We start from the raw sequence: 20,795 nt of genomic DNA, 5'->3' as shown, positions 1-20,795 counted from the left end.
TATCCTCAATCATCTTGTCCCATTCACACTCCCAGATTCTTACTAAACGATATCCAAGTTCTTTAACATATTCTTCCTTCTTTTTCGTTTCCTCCAGAACTTCACTCATGGGTCGATTCTTATATGGATGTATACTTATTCCTTTGGTCTTGTTACAGTTATGTCCATGCCAGAAACATCCATGAAATTGAAACACTGTATTCGATTCTTCACAATATCCATCAACAGGAAGATTATGTTGTCCAATTCTAAATTCTTTATCATTGTTTTCATGTAAGATTTGAATATTGTCCTTCCAAGTCAAAAATTGTAACCATCCATGAGCAGCCTTGCTATTTTTTCGAGGATGAGTGTATGCAAATCCATTTTCGAATCGCCTTATTCTAGGGTTTCCAGTAGGCATTTCTTGCATCATACTTCACAAATATAATGCATTTGCATCAACTCCTAGAATAAGTTCACAAAGTTTGGATTCCTTTCCAAACTTTCTTTCTCGAATCAGTGTTTTCTTCGTCTCATGAAGTCTGTGAAAAATAATGCTAGGTCCACCTACGATATTGTCCTTGATGGTAAAGTAAATATCTTTATTGTTTTCCTTGATCAGACAGACAGGTTGACAAGTTTTGAAATGATGTGATGAGATTGTCTGATGATGAGAACTCATAGGATGAGGAGGTGAATCTGAAAGTTTCAACATCCATTTTACCGCCAATCCAGGAAGTGAAATGGCGTCTTTCAACATATCGATTCCCATGGTTCTGTAAACTTTTTTTTGTTTTTCTACAGCTTCAACAAATGGTACTACATCGAGATTGTTGTACCATACTAGAAAATCTTTTAACGTTTTCATCTTCTCTTGTTTCCAAATGTTTAAACAGATTTCATAATCAGCATCCGAAATATGTTCATCTCTCAAAGAACTGTAAAAGCATTCTTTAGGTGGTAGAAACGGTTGTTTCAACTTCTCAAGATCATCCATATATTCATAAGGATAGAATCCTTTTTGTTGAGAACATTTGAAAGCTTTGAGATACTTTGCATAGGAAAATCCTGGAGCAATGAAGTTGGAAATATCCAAGAATTTGAATCTTCTTGATTGAATACAGCTCATCTTGTTTGTTCTTTTCACTACAAAATCAAAATCTTCATCTTCTGTGTCTTGAAGACATCGAAGTAGAGGTCCTTTCATCACATTCAGGTCGTAGTTTTGTGAATTAAATCCTAGAATCGGAATACATGAGATGAATTTGTCGAAACGTTCAAATAAATGACGAAATCCCTCTCTTGAATGGTATACTCGAGGATTGGAAAATTTGCAGAATTTAAATCTTTCTTCAACTTTTCCTTGCTTTTCAGCTTTTGCCTTCATCATCTGTCTAATGTAGCAAAGTTTTTTTTCAAGGATATCCCGGGCTTCATCAGCAATTTGGGAAATATACTGAACAAAAAAAGATATACAAGAATCAGTATCTCCCTCACTTACAAAACACTTTGGATCCTTAAATCCGGGTACATTTGAACAAACTGATATACTCATCAATTCGTGTCTCGATGTGAATGTAACCGAATTGGAATTTGGTGGAAGGTCGGATTTTGGAAGATAACACTCGATATCATAGGTGATTAAAAAAGGATAATAAGTATCTTCCTCAGCCACGGATATTCCTATCTCTCGTTTCAGTTGTTCGAAAATTGTAGGTGTTGCCTTAAACTTTCCTCCTTCGAAGATGAAGTTTGTTACTGTTTCTTGACTACATTTATGTCTCTTGAAATTTCCTCTTTTTGTAAAGCTCACTTCACAGGAAGGACAACTAAACCCTTTAGTATAAGCATTAACATCCTTGATGAAACTGAAATGAGAGTTCTGCAAATCGAGGAAGAGTTCCTTTCCCTCTTTTTGGGTCGATGTCCAGATGACTGTTGAGGTTTCATCAGCATTCAGAGATAATACGGTTATACGGATGTCAAAACACTTCTCAAGAGAAATTAAGTCTCCTAACTCAATTCCAGGAAAATTCTTCATCAGATCTTTGGAGGATGAGGAAGGAGAAGAAATGTGTTTCGAGTACTTTTGAAATAGCATCTTCACAAGTTGCTGTTTTGGTCTTTGTCTGGTGCAACTACATCGCTTTGAACACTCACACATCTCCTTCAATGCTAAACATCTGAAGAAACAGAGATTGTCTGTGTAAGGAGTGCAGCTCATAGTGATTACATGTCGATTGTTAAGAATGTGAGACGGCAGATCTGAAGCCACTCCTATTTGCCCCATTCCAATCAATTTATAGAAATAGAATGAAATATTGGTAATTACATTCAATTTCCAAGCTGTATTCGGGCGTTCTTGAATCGCTATAGCAGCAAGATCTTGTCTTGTCAATTCTTCAAAAAAATTCTGTAGTTCCTGTCTTGTTGTAATCAGTTTTGCTTTTTTGAAAATTGTAGCATTATTCGATGAAGCATGAAAATATCTTAATTCTCCTGAGGCTTTATGTTCAAGAATGCATCCCACACTACAATTTAATTTAGCTCTTGTTTGTAACCCATTCCAAGTTGTCAACATTTCGTTCCATATTCTTTCCGAATGGTTTGGAGTTGGAAGTTCTGCTTGAGGAATATTTCCATTCCATAAATTTACGTTTAACGTTTCAACAACTCTTCCTCGTCGTCTTTTTGTTTTCATAGCATTCCAATATCTTCTTATTAACTCATCCCATGCCTCATCATCATTAACAGGAATGATATCCTGATTAACTTGTTCTCTTTCATTTTCGATAGGAACGATGGGCTCGACTCTATCATTAATACCAACTAAATTGTCATCATCAGCGTCTACTTCATTTTCGTTTCTTTCGATTTGATTTGTAGGTTGGTCAGATAAATATCTATTTTCTTCGATTTCATTTGTATTTTCTTCTTCTGATACATCTGATTCATCGGATTCATCATCAGCAAGATTTCGAGTAATAGGAGTTACTGTTATCTTAGATCGTCTAAGATCTCCTCTTCCAATTTGAGTTGAAGCAGAACGAAATGAAGAATGATGAGAAACAATCTTTACTTTTTCGAAAATGAAAGGGGGATTGGAAACTTGTATAATAATCGAGGCATCATCATCATCATCATATTCGTGATATTGTTCCGAAGAATCATTAGTTGATGTTGTAAACGATTCTGAACTTTCATTCGATTGGAGATGAATGTGTTTAACATGTCTTTTGAGGATTGATTTTTTGTTAAATGAAGTCGAACATTCTAAGCAGATATATTTATTAGCTGAAACGGATGATACACTTCTTTCCCTACTTCTACTTCTTTCTCTATTATCAATTGAAGTGGAAGGAGCAGAATTTTCCGATGAAATTAAATTATGCTCTCGTGAAAGCTTGAACATCTTTGAGGAAGATTTCCAGCTGCCAAGAATTAAAAATCTCATTTTACTATTCTCTCTACATTTATTCATTCATTAAAAATTTTTTCCACTAATTATTGTAAATCAACTCACCTCATCAGATTTGCTCCAGTCTCCTTCTGAATGGGAAGATGCCGGATACATTTCCTTGATGTATTCAAATTTCGGAAATATATAATCCAGTGAAACAGAGATAATCCAAAGTTCTGAGAGAAGATTATACATAGATATCCAAATTGTAGAATTAATCCAAACTTTTGTGAGATATATAATCCAGTTAGTTCGGAGAAATATAATCCAGTGAAACAGAGATAATCCAAAATTCTGAGAGAAGATTATACATAGATATCCAAATTGTAGAATTAATCCAAACTTTTGTGCGATATATAATCCAGTTAGTTCGGAGAAATATAATCCAAAGTTCTGAGAGAAGATTATACGTAGATATCCAAATTGTAGAATTAATCCAAACTTTTGTGAGATATATAATCCAGTTAGTTCGGAGAAATATAATCCAAAGTTCTGAGAGAAGATTATACGTAGATATCCAAATTGTAGAATTAATCCAAACTTTTGTGAGATATATAATCCAATTAGGTAAAGAAATAGTTCGAAGATCTGAGAATTTCATGTATAATAACTCCAGGAAAAAAGTCTCGATAATGGTGAGCCCATCAAACTTAGCTGTATTTATACTAGTCAAGTTCAAGGAGGTGGAACCCGAACAAAAGTTATAAATCTCTTCTAATCCATCTTGTCTCACTCAACTTTCGTGAAAATTGAATTTCGCGAAAGTGAATTTCGCGAAATTGGATTTCGCGAAATTACACATTATATATATATTATATAGTCAACTTTCGCGAAATTGAATTTCGCGAAAAGTGAATTTCGAGGAAATTGGATTTCACGAAATTATATATTATATAGTCAACTTTCGCGAAATTGAGTTTCGCGAAAAGTGAATTTCGCGAAATTGGATTTCGCGAAATTACACATTATATATATTATATAGTCAACTTTCGCGAAATTGAAGTTCACGAAATTGGATTTCGCGAAATTACACATTATATATTATATAGTCAACTTTCGCGAAATTGAATTTCGCGAAAAGTGAATTTCGCGAAATCCAATTTCGCGAAATTACACATATATATTATATAGTCAACTTTCGCGAAATTGAATTTCGCGAAAGTGAATTTCGCGAAATTTGATTTCGCGAAATTACACATTATATATATTATATAGTCAACTTTCGCGAAATTGAATTTCGCGATTTTCAATTTCGCGAAAAGTCTTCTGATATTATGGATGATGCAGCTAAATTTATCAAAACTCATTAATCATTTGATGAGGAGAATTGTATATAACCAGCAGAATTTTACTAAAACGATATCAGTTCTTCATTCAAACTCAGAGAATTAACACACTACACAACTATGGAGGATAATACTCAATCTGGAGTGATAAAACCTGGATCGAATAGTTCAGTGAAGATGACGAAAAAGAGAATTTCACCTGTAACTCTTTCTAACACGACTCCTCCAACGAAGAAGAAGAAATCCAACCAAATCGAAACGAATTTGGAGCAAAGGGCAAAAGATGTGGCAGACAAGTTAAGAACATTAAGTAAGGATACTTTAATGGAGGCAAAATCACTGCAGAAAATGACAGACCTTTCAGTAGGATTGATTATGGAGGTGACAAAAACGGAAGAAGATCATTCGATCCATGGAGCGTGCTGTATCATTCACTTCAACTATGTGGAAAATGGGATTACTAAATCTACTGCTGTATTTGCTCCAAAACGATTTCTAGATGAATCGCTGTCTTATCCAAGTATTATGGTATATCTTGGATTAAAACCTAAGAGTAATGGACAGGGAAGTTACCATGACTTAAGACGAGTAACAGAAGGAACCTCAACTCCCTTGGACATGAAACGCACTCTAGCCAATTTGAGATCGAAGAGACTTGAAAAACTTATACAACTTTTCGAGACTCGTCATCTCAAGGAGTTCAAAGCACCATCTATTTTCTACTATCACAATGTTGGAACAAGTGAATACAAAGATGCTGAAGGCAAGGTGAATGTGGTACCAACTGTAGCATTTTCAACCAAAGTTGATGGAGAGGAAGTTCAAGGAACTTTAACGATGCCTTCGAGATATGCCCTTTCGTTGAAAGAAAATTATCCAGGTATCATTATATACAAGGGACTAGTAACATCTCACAATACTCGCGAATACTACGATGTAGTAGTCATGGGACATGAAGAAGCAAGCAGATTTTACGAGAGTTCACAATGCAAAAAGGAATCTGCTATCATAGATATTTCCGATGACGATGAGTGAATGATAAACAACTCGATACAAACTTTGTTATAAAGATTGTACATGAACATTTTCTTATGTATATATTCAATGTTTCATTTATACTATATTATCTTTATTGTGTCCTATCTACTTGAACATTTTCATATATTTCAAGTTAAACATAAACTATTTTATTTTTATTGAAACAAAATGATGATGGAAATAATGAATAATACATATAAATATATCTTTTAAAGTGAATAATTTTGTAATAAAACTGATCTTTCATTCAACATATTAATTTCTCCAACAAATTTCAATCTTACATACAAAAAAATACAAAAAAAAAACCGAAAATAAATTCCTTAAAATTCTTAACCATTCAAGAGCTTCAACATTACAAAATCATCAAATCTTCAAAAAATAACTTTGTACATAAACACTTTCTCATATATATTCAATGTTTCAAATATATAACAATCTCCGGAAATCAACCCCTCGGTGTCCCAGATATTAACCCCCTCACTCATCCGGTAATCTCTCGCTCTCCTCGATAATCCGCGAGATCCACTCCGGAAAACCAACCAGCCCTCGATGTCCCAGATATTCACCCCCCCCCACTAATCCACCGATAATCCGCGACGATTCGGCCGACTAATCCGCAACGATTCCCCCGACTAATCCCGCGATAATCCACGTTTAATCGGATGACTCATTCCCCACTAATCGGATGACTCATCCACAGATAATCCGCCGATTACGCCGGGAGCGGATCCATACCCCCTCGAATTCAACCCCCTACTCTACGCCACAATTTCCCCCCAAACCCCAACATCTCATTCAACTCCACGCAATTCAATCTACACCCCTAGCCAATTTAATTCGCAACCCCCTTTTTCTATCCCCCCGCTGGATCCGTCACTTTTTTGTGTAGATCTGCTCTCTACATACTACTAATACCTTAACACCTCAACCTGGAGAATATCTTGCCTGTATATATGATGGTCGGTGGTATATGAGGATGACAATTAGCTATAATCAAAAGAACAATGATGTTAACGTGAGATTCATGCACAAAGGCTCAACAAACAGTTTCACATGGCCAAAGCGAGATGACATCTGCTGGGTACCACAAGAGCATGTTCTATTAGCTGTGGCGCCGCCATCTACCACCCACTCAGGCAAAACATATGCTTTACAACTGCAGCAATGGATAACATTGAGGAATGTAAGTTGAGAAAACATTTTAAAGCTCATTATTATTACAACCGCAAACCACAAGCACACAGCAAATTTGAACTTGATAGGATAATAATCAGCCAAGTTAAAGCTTGACAAGGGGGGATAATCCCATTTAATTAAGGCGATTTACAAAGGTGTTTGGAGGGTATTTGGAACTCAATTTTAAGCACTTTACAGTCTGACACACTTTTTTGATGATTTAAATGAAATCTGCATATGTTAATTGGTGTAAAACATGAGAAAAATGTGTGACTTTGTTGAGACCACAGGTTGACCTTGACCTCTACTTTTGCAGTATTTCGACAAAGAGGTTAACCTTGTATGACTTCTAGACGCTGACTCGATGCAGCTACAGAAAAGATGAAACTAGTTCTGGATAGCAGGGGCCTGGAAGAACTCGGAAATATTAACAGAAACAATTACAAATTATATGTTAAGGGTGATAATTGCTTTTGAATAGTCGCTAAAATAGCATTTTCGGTCATTTTTTTCGGTCATGGTGAATCTTTTGATACCAAATAACTGTAATGTGAATTTTGTTGCAAGCCAACCTTTAAGAATTGAATCAGGTGTACTGATATTTAATGTAGATTGTTTTTTATACTACAACATTTTCAATAAAAATATTGAGCAATGACTTTCTGTCCTGAAATGTAGCAGAAATGACCGCTATTTTATATTATAACTAGGTGAATGCCCGGCGTTGCCCAGGTAATAAAAATATATTTGAACAGAAAAATTGTTTTCAGTTAACATATACAACATCTACCATTCTGACTTTTAAACTTCATATCATGAGAAAAAGGTTTTTTTTGTAGTTTAAATGAATTCAGAAAAAAAGAAAACAACTGTAAAGGTTTTGAAACTTTTTCAAACGACTGTAATTTTTAAATTTCATATCCTGAAAGAATTGTTTTGTTGAAATAAATTAGGATTACAACTAAAACTTTAAAAGTGTTAACATGTAAACGTGAAATCATTAGCAAGTAATGACTAAATATAGTCTGTTTTGCTATAATTAGAATAAAATATTATTTGGTATACGATTGTATGATTTTAGTTTGTTTCAGTGTTGGCATCATAAGGCAAAAATATTGTATAGACATATAGAGTGGTATAGGAACCCATAGTGATTATTTAATGCAATCACTGCCTGATAAAAATCATCATCATTAAAAATAGTAACGGAACAGTATGTTAACCTTAGTAACTATAGTTACCTACAATATCTTTAGGGCATTTCCTGGGTATGATCTGCAAGATAGTATAACATTACAATGTACTACATGTAGAGTTTTTACCTTCAAGACAGGCGTGTAACATAAACGCTGAATCTAACTTATATGTATTTAGCTTACTAAAAGCATACTTGAAGGAAGTTTTAGTATGCATTTTAATAAACTTGTCACTAAAATTTTATAACTTTTCTGTTTGCGAAGCCGTTTTTACCAAAACAGTTGTTTCATAAAGTCAATATAGTCCATAGCTTCAATTAATATAGTGTGTGAAATAAAAAAAAAGAGTGTTTACATTATATAGTAAGAGCTATTAATCATAAGAGCCTTCGTAGACTGTGGTTAGACAATTGGATTACCAACCTGTGTTTGCAATTTTTGTGAGTTCAAATCTAGCATGAAACGGACATGTAGTTCCTAAATTGTAATAGCTATAGCTGGACATACCAAACTACAGACAGACACGCAAACTTTGAGATTTATAGATTAGATTTTATATTATTTTAATTTGTTTTGTTATTGCCATTTAATACGAAAAAGATTTAAAGCAAGATTTGATCTTGAAACTTTAGGAAAACTACAAAACCGCTATTGTATATATTAACAATAGACAAGTTTCACAGCGTTTAGGAGATGAATGCACTTTTGGAGTTATCTGCTCTTACAAGCTGACTTTTTCATAGAGCGAATTGCAATAATCCTTTTAATGGCTTTACAATACTTTTTCAAGTCTTTGCTTTCTGCTCTTCAACCTTGTGTTGTAAGCAGTATCACTACGTTGCGTGTTTTAAATGCTTGAGTTTTCTCGTATGCATAACTTTGCAAGTCTATTTGCAAATTTATGCAACAAATTATGCTAAAGAATATAAAATCAAAAAAGTTTTAAATAGATTACTTTTATGGTTGAAAAGTAACAAATTTACTAAAACGTAAAAACATGCAATGCATGCATGATCTATATATATATATATATATATATATATATATATATATATATATATATATATATATATATATATATATATATATATATATAGACTGTAGACTTCCTCAGGCTGTAGACTTCCTGGGAAGTCTACAGCCTGAGGAATGCACTAGCAGGAAACTGTCAGTAGCTGAAAAAAAGATAAGTGAACTATTTGATTTTCTAATTTATATATATAGGGGAAGGCGGGGTAGGTTTTGCTAAAATTCACTTTTTGGTACCTAGCGTATTAGCTTTAGTGTGAGCTAACTGTGTGGAAATCTACACGTTTAAACACATACATATGACAAACCACTAAGCCTGATACCAAGTAATTTCAAGCATAAAATTTTTTGTAATTAATGTTTTTGTGAACATCTTCAAGTGGCACATCTTACCCCGTTAGCGGGGTAAGACGTGCCATCTATAATTTAAGAATGGGGTAAGTTGTGCCACATTTAAAAATGTAAATTTTTGTATTATTTGACCTTTAAAGCACTTTATTTTCTAGTTTCATAACATAACATAATTTTTAACAAAGTTACAACATGATTGAATTAGCAAATGTCTGAGCATTGCTACAATGATAGCAGGTTATAGATAATCAAAATGACATCTAAGTTTATTCGATGACAATTAAACCCACTTAGATCTACATCAAATACAATTTTGATCTCTCTGAGCCACCTGGTTTTAGGCTGTCCGGAAATCAAGATAATGTCACTAACTGCTACTGTGTCTGTGTCTTCTTCATTTTGGAAACTGAAAGATGGACAGGTACTCGCTTATTTGACTTGTCTCATGAACTTAACATGAAAGACATCACCCTCTTTTAGCTCTACTTTGCCCACATAATACTTTAGAGATTCTCTCTCAAGTTTGGTACCTGACCAATACATAAGATACGTACGAATCCACTTCTATATCATGATAGTTATCTTCTCGTCTCATTATTTCCTCCATGTCTCCTCCATGTTTCCTCCATTTTCAGAATCTGACTCCGCAATAGGCTCCCCAATATCATCCTCTTCATCTGTGCTAGAATCAACAATCTGTTTTTTCTGTTTTCATTTTTACTTTTGAATTGGCTCACTTTTATTTTCCTTCTCCTTTTCTTCATATTCTCTTTGTAAGCAATCTTTTTTAGGTGTATCAGTAAGGATTGTAGATTTGACCTTTCTTCTGTTTGACGGCTTTCTCGAACCAGCTTTTGGCAGAGGAAGGACCTGCTCTAGAATGATACCATCACTGGTCTGGAGTACTGGCACATCATGCTGCATGGAAACTTGAAGTGTCTCAAAAATCTCATCTCTAATCTCAGTAAAGTTGCTAGCAACAGCTATACTATCTGGAACATGGTTATCAGCTACTGGTATAGCTATCAGCAATTTTCAGGGGTCATGCTCAGTGTAAAGAGCCTAGTAGATAAACCAGCAATCTCATCAATAGAAATACATCGGCTTGGATTGCTCCTCATCCACTCATCAAATGATCTGTCCCAATATGTTTTTAGCACACCAAATACACACTTTTCATGGCATGACATCATGTCATGTACACATGGTGGTAGAGTAAGCAGATGAATCCCAGATTGTTTGCACAAAGCTACAACGGGATATGAGCAATGTGAGATGTGGTTATCAAGGATCAATAAAACAGGGTTCTCAACAGAAAACTGAGTATGCTGAATAAAGAAAGGAAGATAGTCTTAAGCCAACATATCGGTGTTCATATATCCCGACTTAGATGCCACACCTTTAGCTCCTGGTGCAGCATTATTCAGAAAAGACACCTTTATGAAAACACGTGGGAACATGTAGAAGGGAGGAAGATGATTTCCTGCTGCATTGACCACACAACAGAGAGTCACTAATTCTCCTCCTTCTTGTGAAGTTATGGAGCCCACTTGCTTCACACCCAGCTCTGTTACAACTTTACCAGGATTTTGTACAGTTGTAACTCCTGTTTCATCTAAATTATAAATTGCATTAGCTGCAAAGCTGTGCCTGGCTATGAGATCTGACAAGCTTTTGAAAAAAATGTTCAATGGCGGGTTGGTTGAATGCTGTCTGACGATCAATTGATGAGGCTTCCGGTTGGCGAATCGAAAACTTTCTTCTCTTCATGAACCCACTCAACCAGTCACAACCAGCCATCTCATTCTTAAGTCAACATGATGGGGTTTGAAGCTTGTTTGCAGTAGCAAAATCAAATGCAAACTTTTGACATTTGCTTGGAGTTAACCCATGAAAGCAATCAGCCAGCACAGTAATGCGCTTAGCAAGCTTAGCTTCTTAATGTCTGTAAAAACACGATGAGCTGCAGCCATTCTGTCATACTCGTAACCAGCTATTTTCGTCTTTAGATACCTTGCTAACGTCATCCGGTTAATTCCACATTGTTCGACAGCAGCTCTGATGCTCATATTGGCTCATTAACAAGGTCAGCAGCTTGCTGAAACTGTTCCTCTGATGTGGACACCCTCTCTGTTTTTCTTTTGTAATGACCTGGCATTGTGGATTGTTAAGCTGCAAAAACAAAAATATAATGTCTAGAACCCTAGTATGTCTAAAACCCTAATATAATGTCTAGAACCCTAGATGTCTAAAACCCTAATATAATGTCTAAAACCCTAAAATAATGCAAAAGAACACACTGGGATAAGTTGTGTCATGGAATTTCCCTCCTATTACTATATATTAGATAGGCGTATATGTATTACTTTATTGATAATAATTTCACTTCAAACAAAGTATTTTCTAAATTATGCCATACAAGAATCATGAGCAAAAACAAAAAGAGCAACAGTCAGTCAATAAAATCTTACAAATGGTTTGACATGTAGTGATGTAAATACCATTCTCTACTAACAAAACCAGTATTAGGTGGAACATGAAGAAAGGAGGAAAGAGCTAGAAATGATATAGGAAAGGAGCTAGTAATGATATTATCAAGGTACTTTTAGGGGTTGAGTGCAATTTGTTCATCTTGTAAAGTAAAACTATTGGAAAACCTCTAATTGTTGCGTGATAAATGAAGACACAGACCATGAAAGATCTTATAATGTATAATTGACATGAAATGAACATTTAGCGTAGTCAGAGTAAAGCTTATTATTTGTAAGACTTATACACATGAGATGACAATTTCTAAAGGAAGCAGAACACAATAAACTGAGCATTTTGTAAATTCATCATACAATATTCTATACTTGCTTTGATAGATTTTGTTTATATAAAGTTTGTTGTTCTGTCTCACTTGCTCCACTTCAATAAAAGTTTATCATTTGCGGTGCCTAGGGCAATAGAAGCTAACTTCTAAATGTGAAGAGCCTAATGCTATTGGCCGCGCTTTATATAGCCAGAGATAAGCTCGCAGAGCATTATAACAGCAGTAGACTTCAAGTATTGACTCTGGCAACTTGAGGAGCGTTGTTCTCAAAATGAGTCATCCTAGTAGTAGACATGGATTCTTCTTTGTGACAGTCTTTACCGCTATTTTCCTGTTGTTGTATTATAGTCATGCTAGAGGCTATTTGCAATTTGATTTTTCTCCACCAGTGCTTCCTTTTGATATCCTGATCCATAATATTACTAACACGTCATCAGAGCGGGTAAGTGCCACAAAACATGTTTCATTTAACCAAACTCTGCGCAATACTGACAACACTACTAAAGAAATAGTTATGCCATCAAGAATGGATGGAGTGTTTTGCTCAAGTGCCTTCAAGATGTGTCCTGTCTCGAACTGCGTATACAAGTTCAGTGACCGAGTGGAAGAAATGACAAACTCCCATCTTGTTGTAATCGAATTCTCTTCTTCGCTAGTCGGACAAGTAGATTTATTGCGAACACTATGGAAGCACCCACCCTTGCTGGTGTATTCGCATGAGTCCCCTGGTTACAAAAAGAATCTCTGGAGAACTAGCTTCAATAACTTTGATGGAGTTATTAGTTATGAAACACGGGCTACTGTATATTACCCTTACAGCGTAACGGCACCTATTCATCCAAGAACTAGTACCTCTCAACTCCAACAAAACTATGCTAAAGATAAGCGCAAGGGAGCATTCGCTTACGTTTCCAATTGTAAATCAATTCATTATAACAGAATGGCAGTGATGAGACAACTTGCTAAGTACATTGACGTAGACATCTATGGGAGTTGCACTGGAAATGTGCCATGCTCTAGGGCTGACGCTGAGTGTGAAGCAGCCATACATAAACAATACAGATTCTATTTGGCTTTTGAGAATTCTTTATGTAAAGACTACGTAACAGAGAAGTTTTGGAAAACTCTCGTTTCTCCTGGGCATTTTGTACCAGTTGTCATAGGAGGGCTGTCCATTGATGAGTATACGAGTATAGCTCCAGACAACTCTTTTATACACGCCTATAACTTTACCTCTATCGCTCGACTTGGAACTTATCTTCAGAAGCTAATGAATGATGATGTGGTGTACAATAGATACCATGCGTGGAAAACTAAGCAAAAGATAGATAGTGCCGAAGTACAGGCCAGTTGTGATTTATGTTCATTGACTCACAATCCTGGATTGCTAACTAGTAAACATATGAGGCGATGGGCAGATGAATGGAATGATGCTAAAAAATGCATGAACTTTGCTTTAAAATAAAGAATTGTTTTTATTACAAGTTTTTCTTTGGTTTACCACTGATTTCAATAATATATGTAAATATATGAAAGCCTGGCATTGCTCGGGTAATAATAATGTATTTGCACAGAAAATAATTTTTAATTTAACATATACACTTACCATATAAATTTAGATAATTAGTTTGTGCAATAGACCTCGCTGCAATACGCGTGTCTCAACTAAGTTTTGTTTATGTAAAAATGTAATAGAAATATGAAAAGTAAAGATGAAATCCAAAGTTGTTATTAATAATTGGTGAGTTTCAAAGTTCACTAAATTTGATTGCAGTATTGTTTCATGCAATCCAATTCAACGATCAGGATCAAATATTCTTGATTGATCTCTGGTTCTTGTATTATAAAAATAATTGTTTGGTTACAATATTTGATAGCTCTGGTTCGTACTTGCCATCTGGGCCTTAAAGAATGTAGGGTTTGCACGCCGAGATGACAATTTCCTTCTTCGCTGAACACTATGCTGAGCACTATGCTTCCAACTAGGAAGCTACTATGATTTGCTAAGTTTTTTAGATTCAAGAGACGTTTGAAATGTTAAGCCCCAATTGTCACCACAATATTCACCACAATTATATATACAGCCCTTAGTTTTAATGATATAGTGTTAAAATCCTTCAGTTTCTTTGATAGAATGTTGATGACTTTGCATATAGATGCGAGGAGATGAGTCATGGCATTAAAGACGTGATTGCGCCATTGAAGTCATTCAAATGAAATTAAGACCAGTATAAGGCTAAAGCTTCAGCTACAACTTGATGTCATTTTGTTTTTGTAGACTAACCCTGTACAGAGATATAAGCGTTTGAATGAGATCATGTTTTGGGACGCGGAGATTCAAGCGGGTAGTTTTATCGTGACGTATATAGTCAGTGTGTATGAAAAAAGTCCGCGAGCAATAAATATAGGATTTCTTCTTTAGCCAATCATCAACAGGAATTTTTTTATGTATGTCATAACAAACGTTATAGCTAGCGAACTCGTTGGCTGTGATCTTGAAAATTCTTGTCATTAGACAATTTATTGATTTACTGGATCAGAATTTTAACAATTTTCAAGTTCAAGCGAAGGTGACTCAGAGTTTTCTGAGCATCAGGCGGTTAAAGATTGTGGTAGACAGCCTATAGTTAGAGCTGACAGGCGTCAGCATCGTTATGCTGCAGAGGAGGATAGAAGAATGGAGGTAAATATATCTTCAACTTGGAGTCTCCTATATATATACTAAACTAAAGGTAATAATTTCCCTAGTCACAAATATTTACACTAATTATTAAAATTATAATTTTTTGCTAACAACCAATCATTTCATAACTTTTTTATCGTTTTACCTAGCTATATTTGATTCTTATTTTCTTTGGCAGCTTTAGCTAGTAGGTTGGATTTATGATTAGAATTTATGTTCACTTCTCACTTTTAGAAAGTGAGGAATATAGATTGATCAATGCTCATCTTTAATTCCCAGAAATAAAGCTTCGAATTGTCGGCTTGGCGTGCTCATGTTTTTTGTTAAACATTTATTCATTTTGTAACTTTACACTCTCAATCTATTTAACTACCAAAATGAAAGCTTTCAGTAGATACACATGAGAATGACATATCTACGAATGAAATATATTTATTACATTTGTTTTATTGTTTACAGGATGTTCAAGTGGCGCCACCAGTGGAGCAGTGGTGTCAGTGTGAAAACTGTCATGCATGGGGAAAGAGACACATGAATGTGTGCTGCACAAAGCATGATATGTGGCATTCTGTTCCTCAGACTGATCTTGTGTTGCAAAAGTGCAGGAGATTATAGACCTTATTAAACAGGTCAATTGAGATTGGCCTATTAGAACTACCGAGACCACCGTAGTAAGTTTTGAAGCTAATTGGATTTTTGTTTCTGTTAATTTTACTAGATGTCATATCACTTCTAAGCGACATTCAATAAGTTATTTAAAGATCATGAAAGTTTAATATTATGTTAGTACCCAAGTATCCAGATGCGGAGTGTCTGAAACCATCTGAAAGGCTGCTGGAACACAAGATGTACAACATGGTGTGTAAAGACAGAGAAAGTCATGCACATACAGACCATTGGCATTTTGGACATACCAAGGACTTACAAGAGCAGAGTTGTGATTCCAACCTACGTATACAACATAGTGAGAGCTACATATCTTATGAATGAAGAGGAACATCCAGATATGATACATACAGAGTTTGGGTTTACTGCAGTAACTTTTCCTATTATATGAGCTGAAACTATGTAAGTGGCCACGACTTGGATGGAGGTTTTTTATGAAAACTTTTAGCTGAGATGAAAACTTTTCGGCTTGTAAAATTATATAAAATAATGTTAAAGATAATGCAAAACGTGATTTGTAGAACATATTGAACACATCGTAGCCTCGTTGCCACATGTGCCAAAATCTTGTCTGATGGATGGGTTTATGAAGTATAATCAGAGCTGTACTGGCAGGTTTGCATAGGTCGACTCAATTCCAACAAACCAAATAGTAAGAGCTCGAAAAATTCTAAATTCACCACTACTAAGTGAAAACAGGTCAGTTCACACCACAAACCGCCAACCGGGTGCAAGAATGGCCTTATTAACCCTTTGCCAGAATCGGTGGGTTAACTGATTTAAAATAAATTGCTGTGGTTTTGAGTTCACTATTTTGGTCAACTTAAAAACCATTTGTTTTGTACTTGAATCAACTAATCAATGTGACCAGTAAAAAAATCTCTACTAATTGATACTAATAATTACTAAATAACGTTGACTATACATGATTTTTTTCATATACATTCTTCTCGAAAATGCGGCTTGCTTATTTTTATCTAGTAACTAGTTTCCGGTGTGTATCACCGGAGAACTCCGCTGATACAAGGGCCTTAATGAGCTGAGTTTCCTCGATGACCTAATTACCGTAGACTGGGAGAATCGTAGTCAGTACTCTTTATGTTTACACAGCATTTAGAGAAAACTAATATGACCAATTTTGAATTACCTTATTTGAGACGATTGAGGCACCTATAACAGCAATAGGCCTATATATGTAGCTAGATTTAAAATTTTAATGCAAAAATTAATGCCAAAATACATATTACAATATATGGCAATAGAGCGGCGTAGCACTCGCTTTTGATAGCGATAGCCAATGTAATACGAGCGAGAGACAGGCAGCGTTTGCTTTTATATGCAACATTTTGGGCAAGTCTGGGCACATCTTTTTCTTCTGAACGTTTTAGCAGCAATAAAGTTTTGTCGATTTTAATCTTGAAACATCTCAGCAGTCAGGTCATCTCAAACATCAAAAACAATAGCATATGATAAAATAATACACATACTTTCTAATAGAATCAACTAAAATTGGTGTAACTACATCTTTAAAGAATGATATTGTAATACGCTATACGATTGGTTCTTCAACAGAGATAGGTTGCAACTAGGTAGATCAATCCACTCTCTGTGCAGAATACCACAACTCAAGATCTTCAGAGAATCCTCATCAAACACATGGCCAAAAATCCCCCCTTGTATGACATGGTAAACCAAAATTCTGTCAACTTAAAAATAAATTTTCGATTAAAATGTTTACATACGCTGTCAGAGAAGACCGATATTACCAATGCTATTCAATAACATCGCTAATATCAGCTTTCTCCAGCAGACTATGTCAAACTATACAAAGAGTCTTTGATGTAAAGGATGCAGTGCTTCAACTGGACAATAGATCACTTTCATATATGAAGGTGGTTGCAATGGCTGACCCATAGTCACATGATCGAATCTTTTACATTGCTACATGATGAACACTTGATTAATGATATGCAGAATAGATCGAATAAGTCATGACGCAATTGAATGGGTAAGTTTATAAAGATATAATTTAGTATCACAACTAAAAACTATTACTATTATAGTAAACATTCTATCGCAAGTTGCTGACGTGAAACATCATATACTCGTCTGTTCAAGTCATCAAGTTCAGGTTTCGTCAAGAAACGTTCACCAACAGGAGCAATAGTTATGCAAGTAGAATTCATATCCAATCATTGTCATAAGATTGCATCTTGGCAGAGGACATCACATGACAGCTGAGGTAGAGGTAGTTGTTGAACTGCCCTCAATGCTATCATCACCATCCGACTCTGAATTTAAAACACTAGCCGCCAGTTGGGTGACAGAGCCTAACAGGGAGGATGTATCTACGAACAGAGGAAATGACCTGAATATAACGAATATGCAACTGAATAAGGAGAACATAATCACTAATTGACACATTAGTTGAAAGATCAAGATGTCAGTCTTTACCAAGTATTCATCTTGGGAACTGCTAAGTAAAACATAAATAAGGGACTCGGAGCTTATATTATTTGCTAATTAAAATACAGCTTTAGGCAAGCTTACACGTTTGATTAGGTGCTTCCGCAGATAAACCTTGTTCTACCGCTGCATTCTTACTCGGTGACTGAGGTGGTATCTTAGAACTTGGAATTCTACGAGGAGGTGATCTGTAAAGTAAGTAAATGGTACAAGTAGAAAATAGAAAACTTAAAACCTGCCGCTACTAAAGATATAAGACATTTGATATGCCTTTTAGTTGAAACACTTCATTACCAATTCATGATGTAATTGTTCTATAGTTATATTCCGTGTGAACTTACAGACAGTTAAATACCATTTACTACCTCCATAGGACTATCTCAAGATCCATTAGTGAATATACTGTAAAACCTTCAATGGAATGCCATGGGGCTCTATTTTTCAACCATTCTCCTATAGTTATGTCTTATTAGCTTTCAAATACAGGGTGGCGCTGTATTTATCGACTACCACGTCAGAATTTTTGGAAGATAAATTTGAGCCTTCACAGGTGAAGTGATGCTAATGTCGTCTATATTTTGCACTCTGCTAGGGGTAGAGGGACATTAATGCTGTCAGCCTCAGCAGTTTTGCTAAACCGTTTTTCAAATGCGTCAAAGTGTCAGGCCTAGCTAAACAAGGACCTACTTTGATTATAAAACTTTAGCGAGATACAGAGAATATTTATTTTGATGGTGTCGCTTTCAAAGTTTTCAAGAAAAAACTGTAAAGCTTTGGAGTAAGAAAGAAAACAGACGCAAGTGTCCGTTTTCAACTTTTAAAGACACTTTCAATGTTTCAAAGTTAGAATATGCCATAAAAATCGCTGCTATTACTTCGTACAGTGTTCCTGAAGAGCATTCTCAGCAGTCATCAAAACGCTAGTCTTCAGGTTAAAAATTAAACTACATTATGGACGAATCTGTAAACAATGGATGTGATTTAGACTCTAGTGACTTCGAATAAGAGTGATTGTGACAATTGATCCTCTCAGGTACAGTGTCATTAAAACCATGGCAACCACTACAGCAACAATGACAAAATTAAATGTTGTCGATGCAACAAAGTCATTATCAAGACTATTTTGTAGGCAATTTTCTACTGATCACTTTTTATGATGGGTTCATAAAGGTCAAAGTAGTGGGCAAATAGATGTGGCGTTCAATTAAATGGTGGCGTTGTATTTTTCAGCCCTTCTTCTATAGTCGCGGTCAAATAGAGGTGGCATTCCAATAGAGGTGGCATTCAAATAGAGGGGGCATTTAAATAGAGGTTTTTTACGATATATGGAATTCAATAGTTCTCTGCTTAGATTATTTTCTTTCTTTTATAAATACTTACCCCCGAAAACTATCAGCAAGTTGTGTTGCTGCGAAACAGAGTGGTAAACCTATTTCACAACATGGATTTAAGCTTTTCATATTGTTTCTGTATTTCAAGTTTATGAGTTCCTTTGGTAGATAACTTGCATACATGAGCCTTTTGTAAAGATTTCTTTTAGAAATAAGTCTACTAAATTAGCTTGAACACTCCGACCTTTTCAAGAAAAAATATTGAGCAATCATTTCATGTCCTGGAATACTATGGAATGTCATTTTACATAGCACATTTATATGAAGAAGGTTTCAAGGGATGTTGCTCGCCAAATTTAATTAAATTCTAACCTGTATTTAAAAACTTTTACATGACTTGAGCAAGCTTCGCGCCTATTATTACTATTTCCGTGTATTTAAAAAGAAATTAAACGAAATAATATAGCTACTAGATATTTATATGCTTTGGTATTGTGTATAAAAGACCCGCATCTGCTTGAAAATTCACTAAATTTGAATCACTAGTATGAGCACAAACCTTGACATCAATTGCGATGTTGCCTTTTCACAACAACATCACCGAGTGTAGCTTATTAGCCTAAGAAGTTTTTTTTCAACACGCTAATCTGATTGATGGAAACAAGAAAACTCACAGCGCAATTGAAGACACTAAACTATAAAAAAGGGTTCTCTTAGCTCTGAATCAACGAATTGGCCTCGACCTTGATCAATATGAAACAGACATCTGATGAACTAAACAAAAGGTTGTATCAAAACTACGCTTTACCACTGAAGTCAAGGCTAAGAAGGTAAAACATTTATCTGCTGAATAATACTGCAAATATAAAGCAGATCCACGTAGTGAACTCTAGCTAGGATAACATAGAGAAAGAGTGCTAGTAGATAACTAAATGAAATTCATCAAGGAAGCCTTTTACATATCAGACAGCCATTCGTGGCCAAGTAGTATTGAGTTTCATATGATAAAGAAAAAAGGTGCGCGGTAAACACTTCACTGATAAACAGAGCTTAGTATCACGTATTCAGCGCAACGACACACGCACGTATACAAAGAAATCTATAACGCTTACAGCCAGTGAGTACAGATACCATCGTGTTCATACCAAAGCAAACTTTATGAATGGAAGCTCAAGCTGACACCGTCTAGTAGAATATTCCACAGAATAAAAACTCCTTTTCTCTGTTCTTCCCCAAAGGATGTAAATAGAATCGGTAGTGAAGAGTGTTTGTAATATTCAGTAAAGGTATAATTGAAAACAATGCGAATGAAT

At 35.2% G+C, this 20,795-nt stretch overlaps 2 protein-coding genes across 2 annotated transcripts in view; one reads left to right on the top strand and one right to left on the bottom strand.

The window, feature by feature from the left end:
- The first annotated feature begins 12,585 nt into the window (after nucleotides 1-12,585).
- Nucleotides 12,586-13,901, top strand: LOC137401778 (glycoprotein 3-alpha-L-fucosyltransferase A-like). The gene has a single exon (XM_068088261.1). The coding sequence runs from the start codon at nucleotides 12,608-12,610 to the stop codon at nucleotides 13,799-13,801; it is 1,194 nt and encodes a 397-aa protein (XP_067944362.1). The 5' UTR covers nucleotides 12,586-12,607; the 3' UTR covers nucleotides 13,802-13,901.
- A 3,177-nt stretch (nucleotides 13,902-17,078) lies between these two features.
- Nucleotides 17,079-20,795, bottom strand: part of LOC137401692 (coiled-coil alpha-helical rod protein 1-like) — a 41,726-nt gene continuing 38,009 nt past the window's right edge. The window contains exons 16-17 of the mRNA XM_068088151.1: nucleotides 18,236-18,339; nucleotides 17,079-18,033 (exon numbers count right to left, since the gene is read on the bottom strand). Coding sequence (XP_067944252.1) covers nucleotides 17,912-18,033; nucleotides 18,236-18,339 — 226 coding nt within the window. The 3' untranslated portion in view covers nucleotides 17,079-17,911. The remainder of the gene's footprint in view (nucleotides 18,034-18,235; nucleotides 18,340-20,795) is intronic.

This window comes from Watersipora subatra, chromosome 8, assembly GCF_963576615.1.
Source record: "Watersipora subatra chromosome 8, tzWatSuba1.1, whole genome shotgun sequence".
Taxonomy (NCBI): domain Eukaryota; kingdom Metazoa; phylum Bryozoa; class Gymnolaemata; order Cheilostomatida; family Watersiporidae; genus Watersipora; species Watersipora subatra.
Note: the sequence above shows the minus strand (reverse complement) of the source record. Positions and strands in the feature narration are given on the sequence as shown.

Coding starts and splice junctions, on each gene's coding strand:
- LOC137401778 (XM_068088261.1), top strand. CDS start 12,608: ATGAGTCATCCTAGTAGTAGACATGGATTCTTCTTTGTGACAGTCTTT.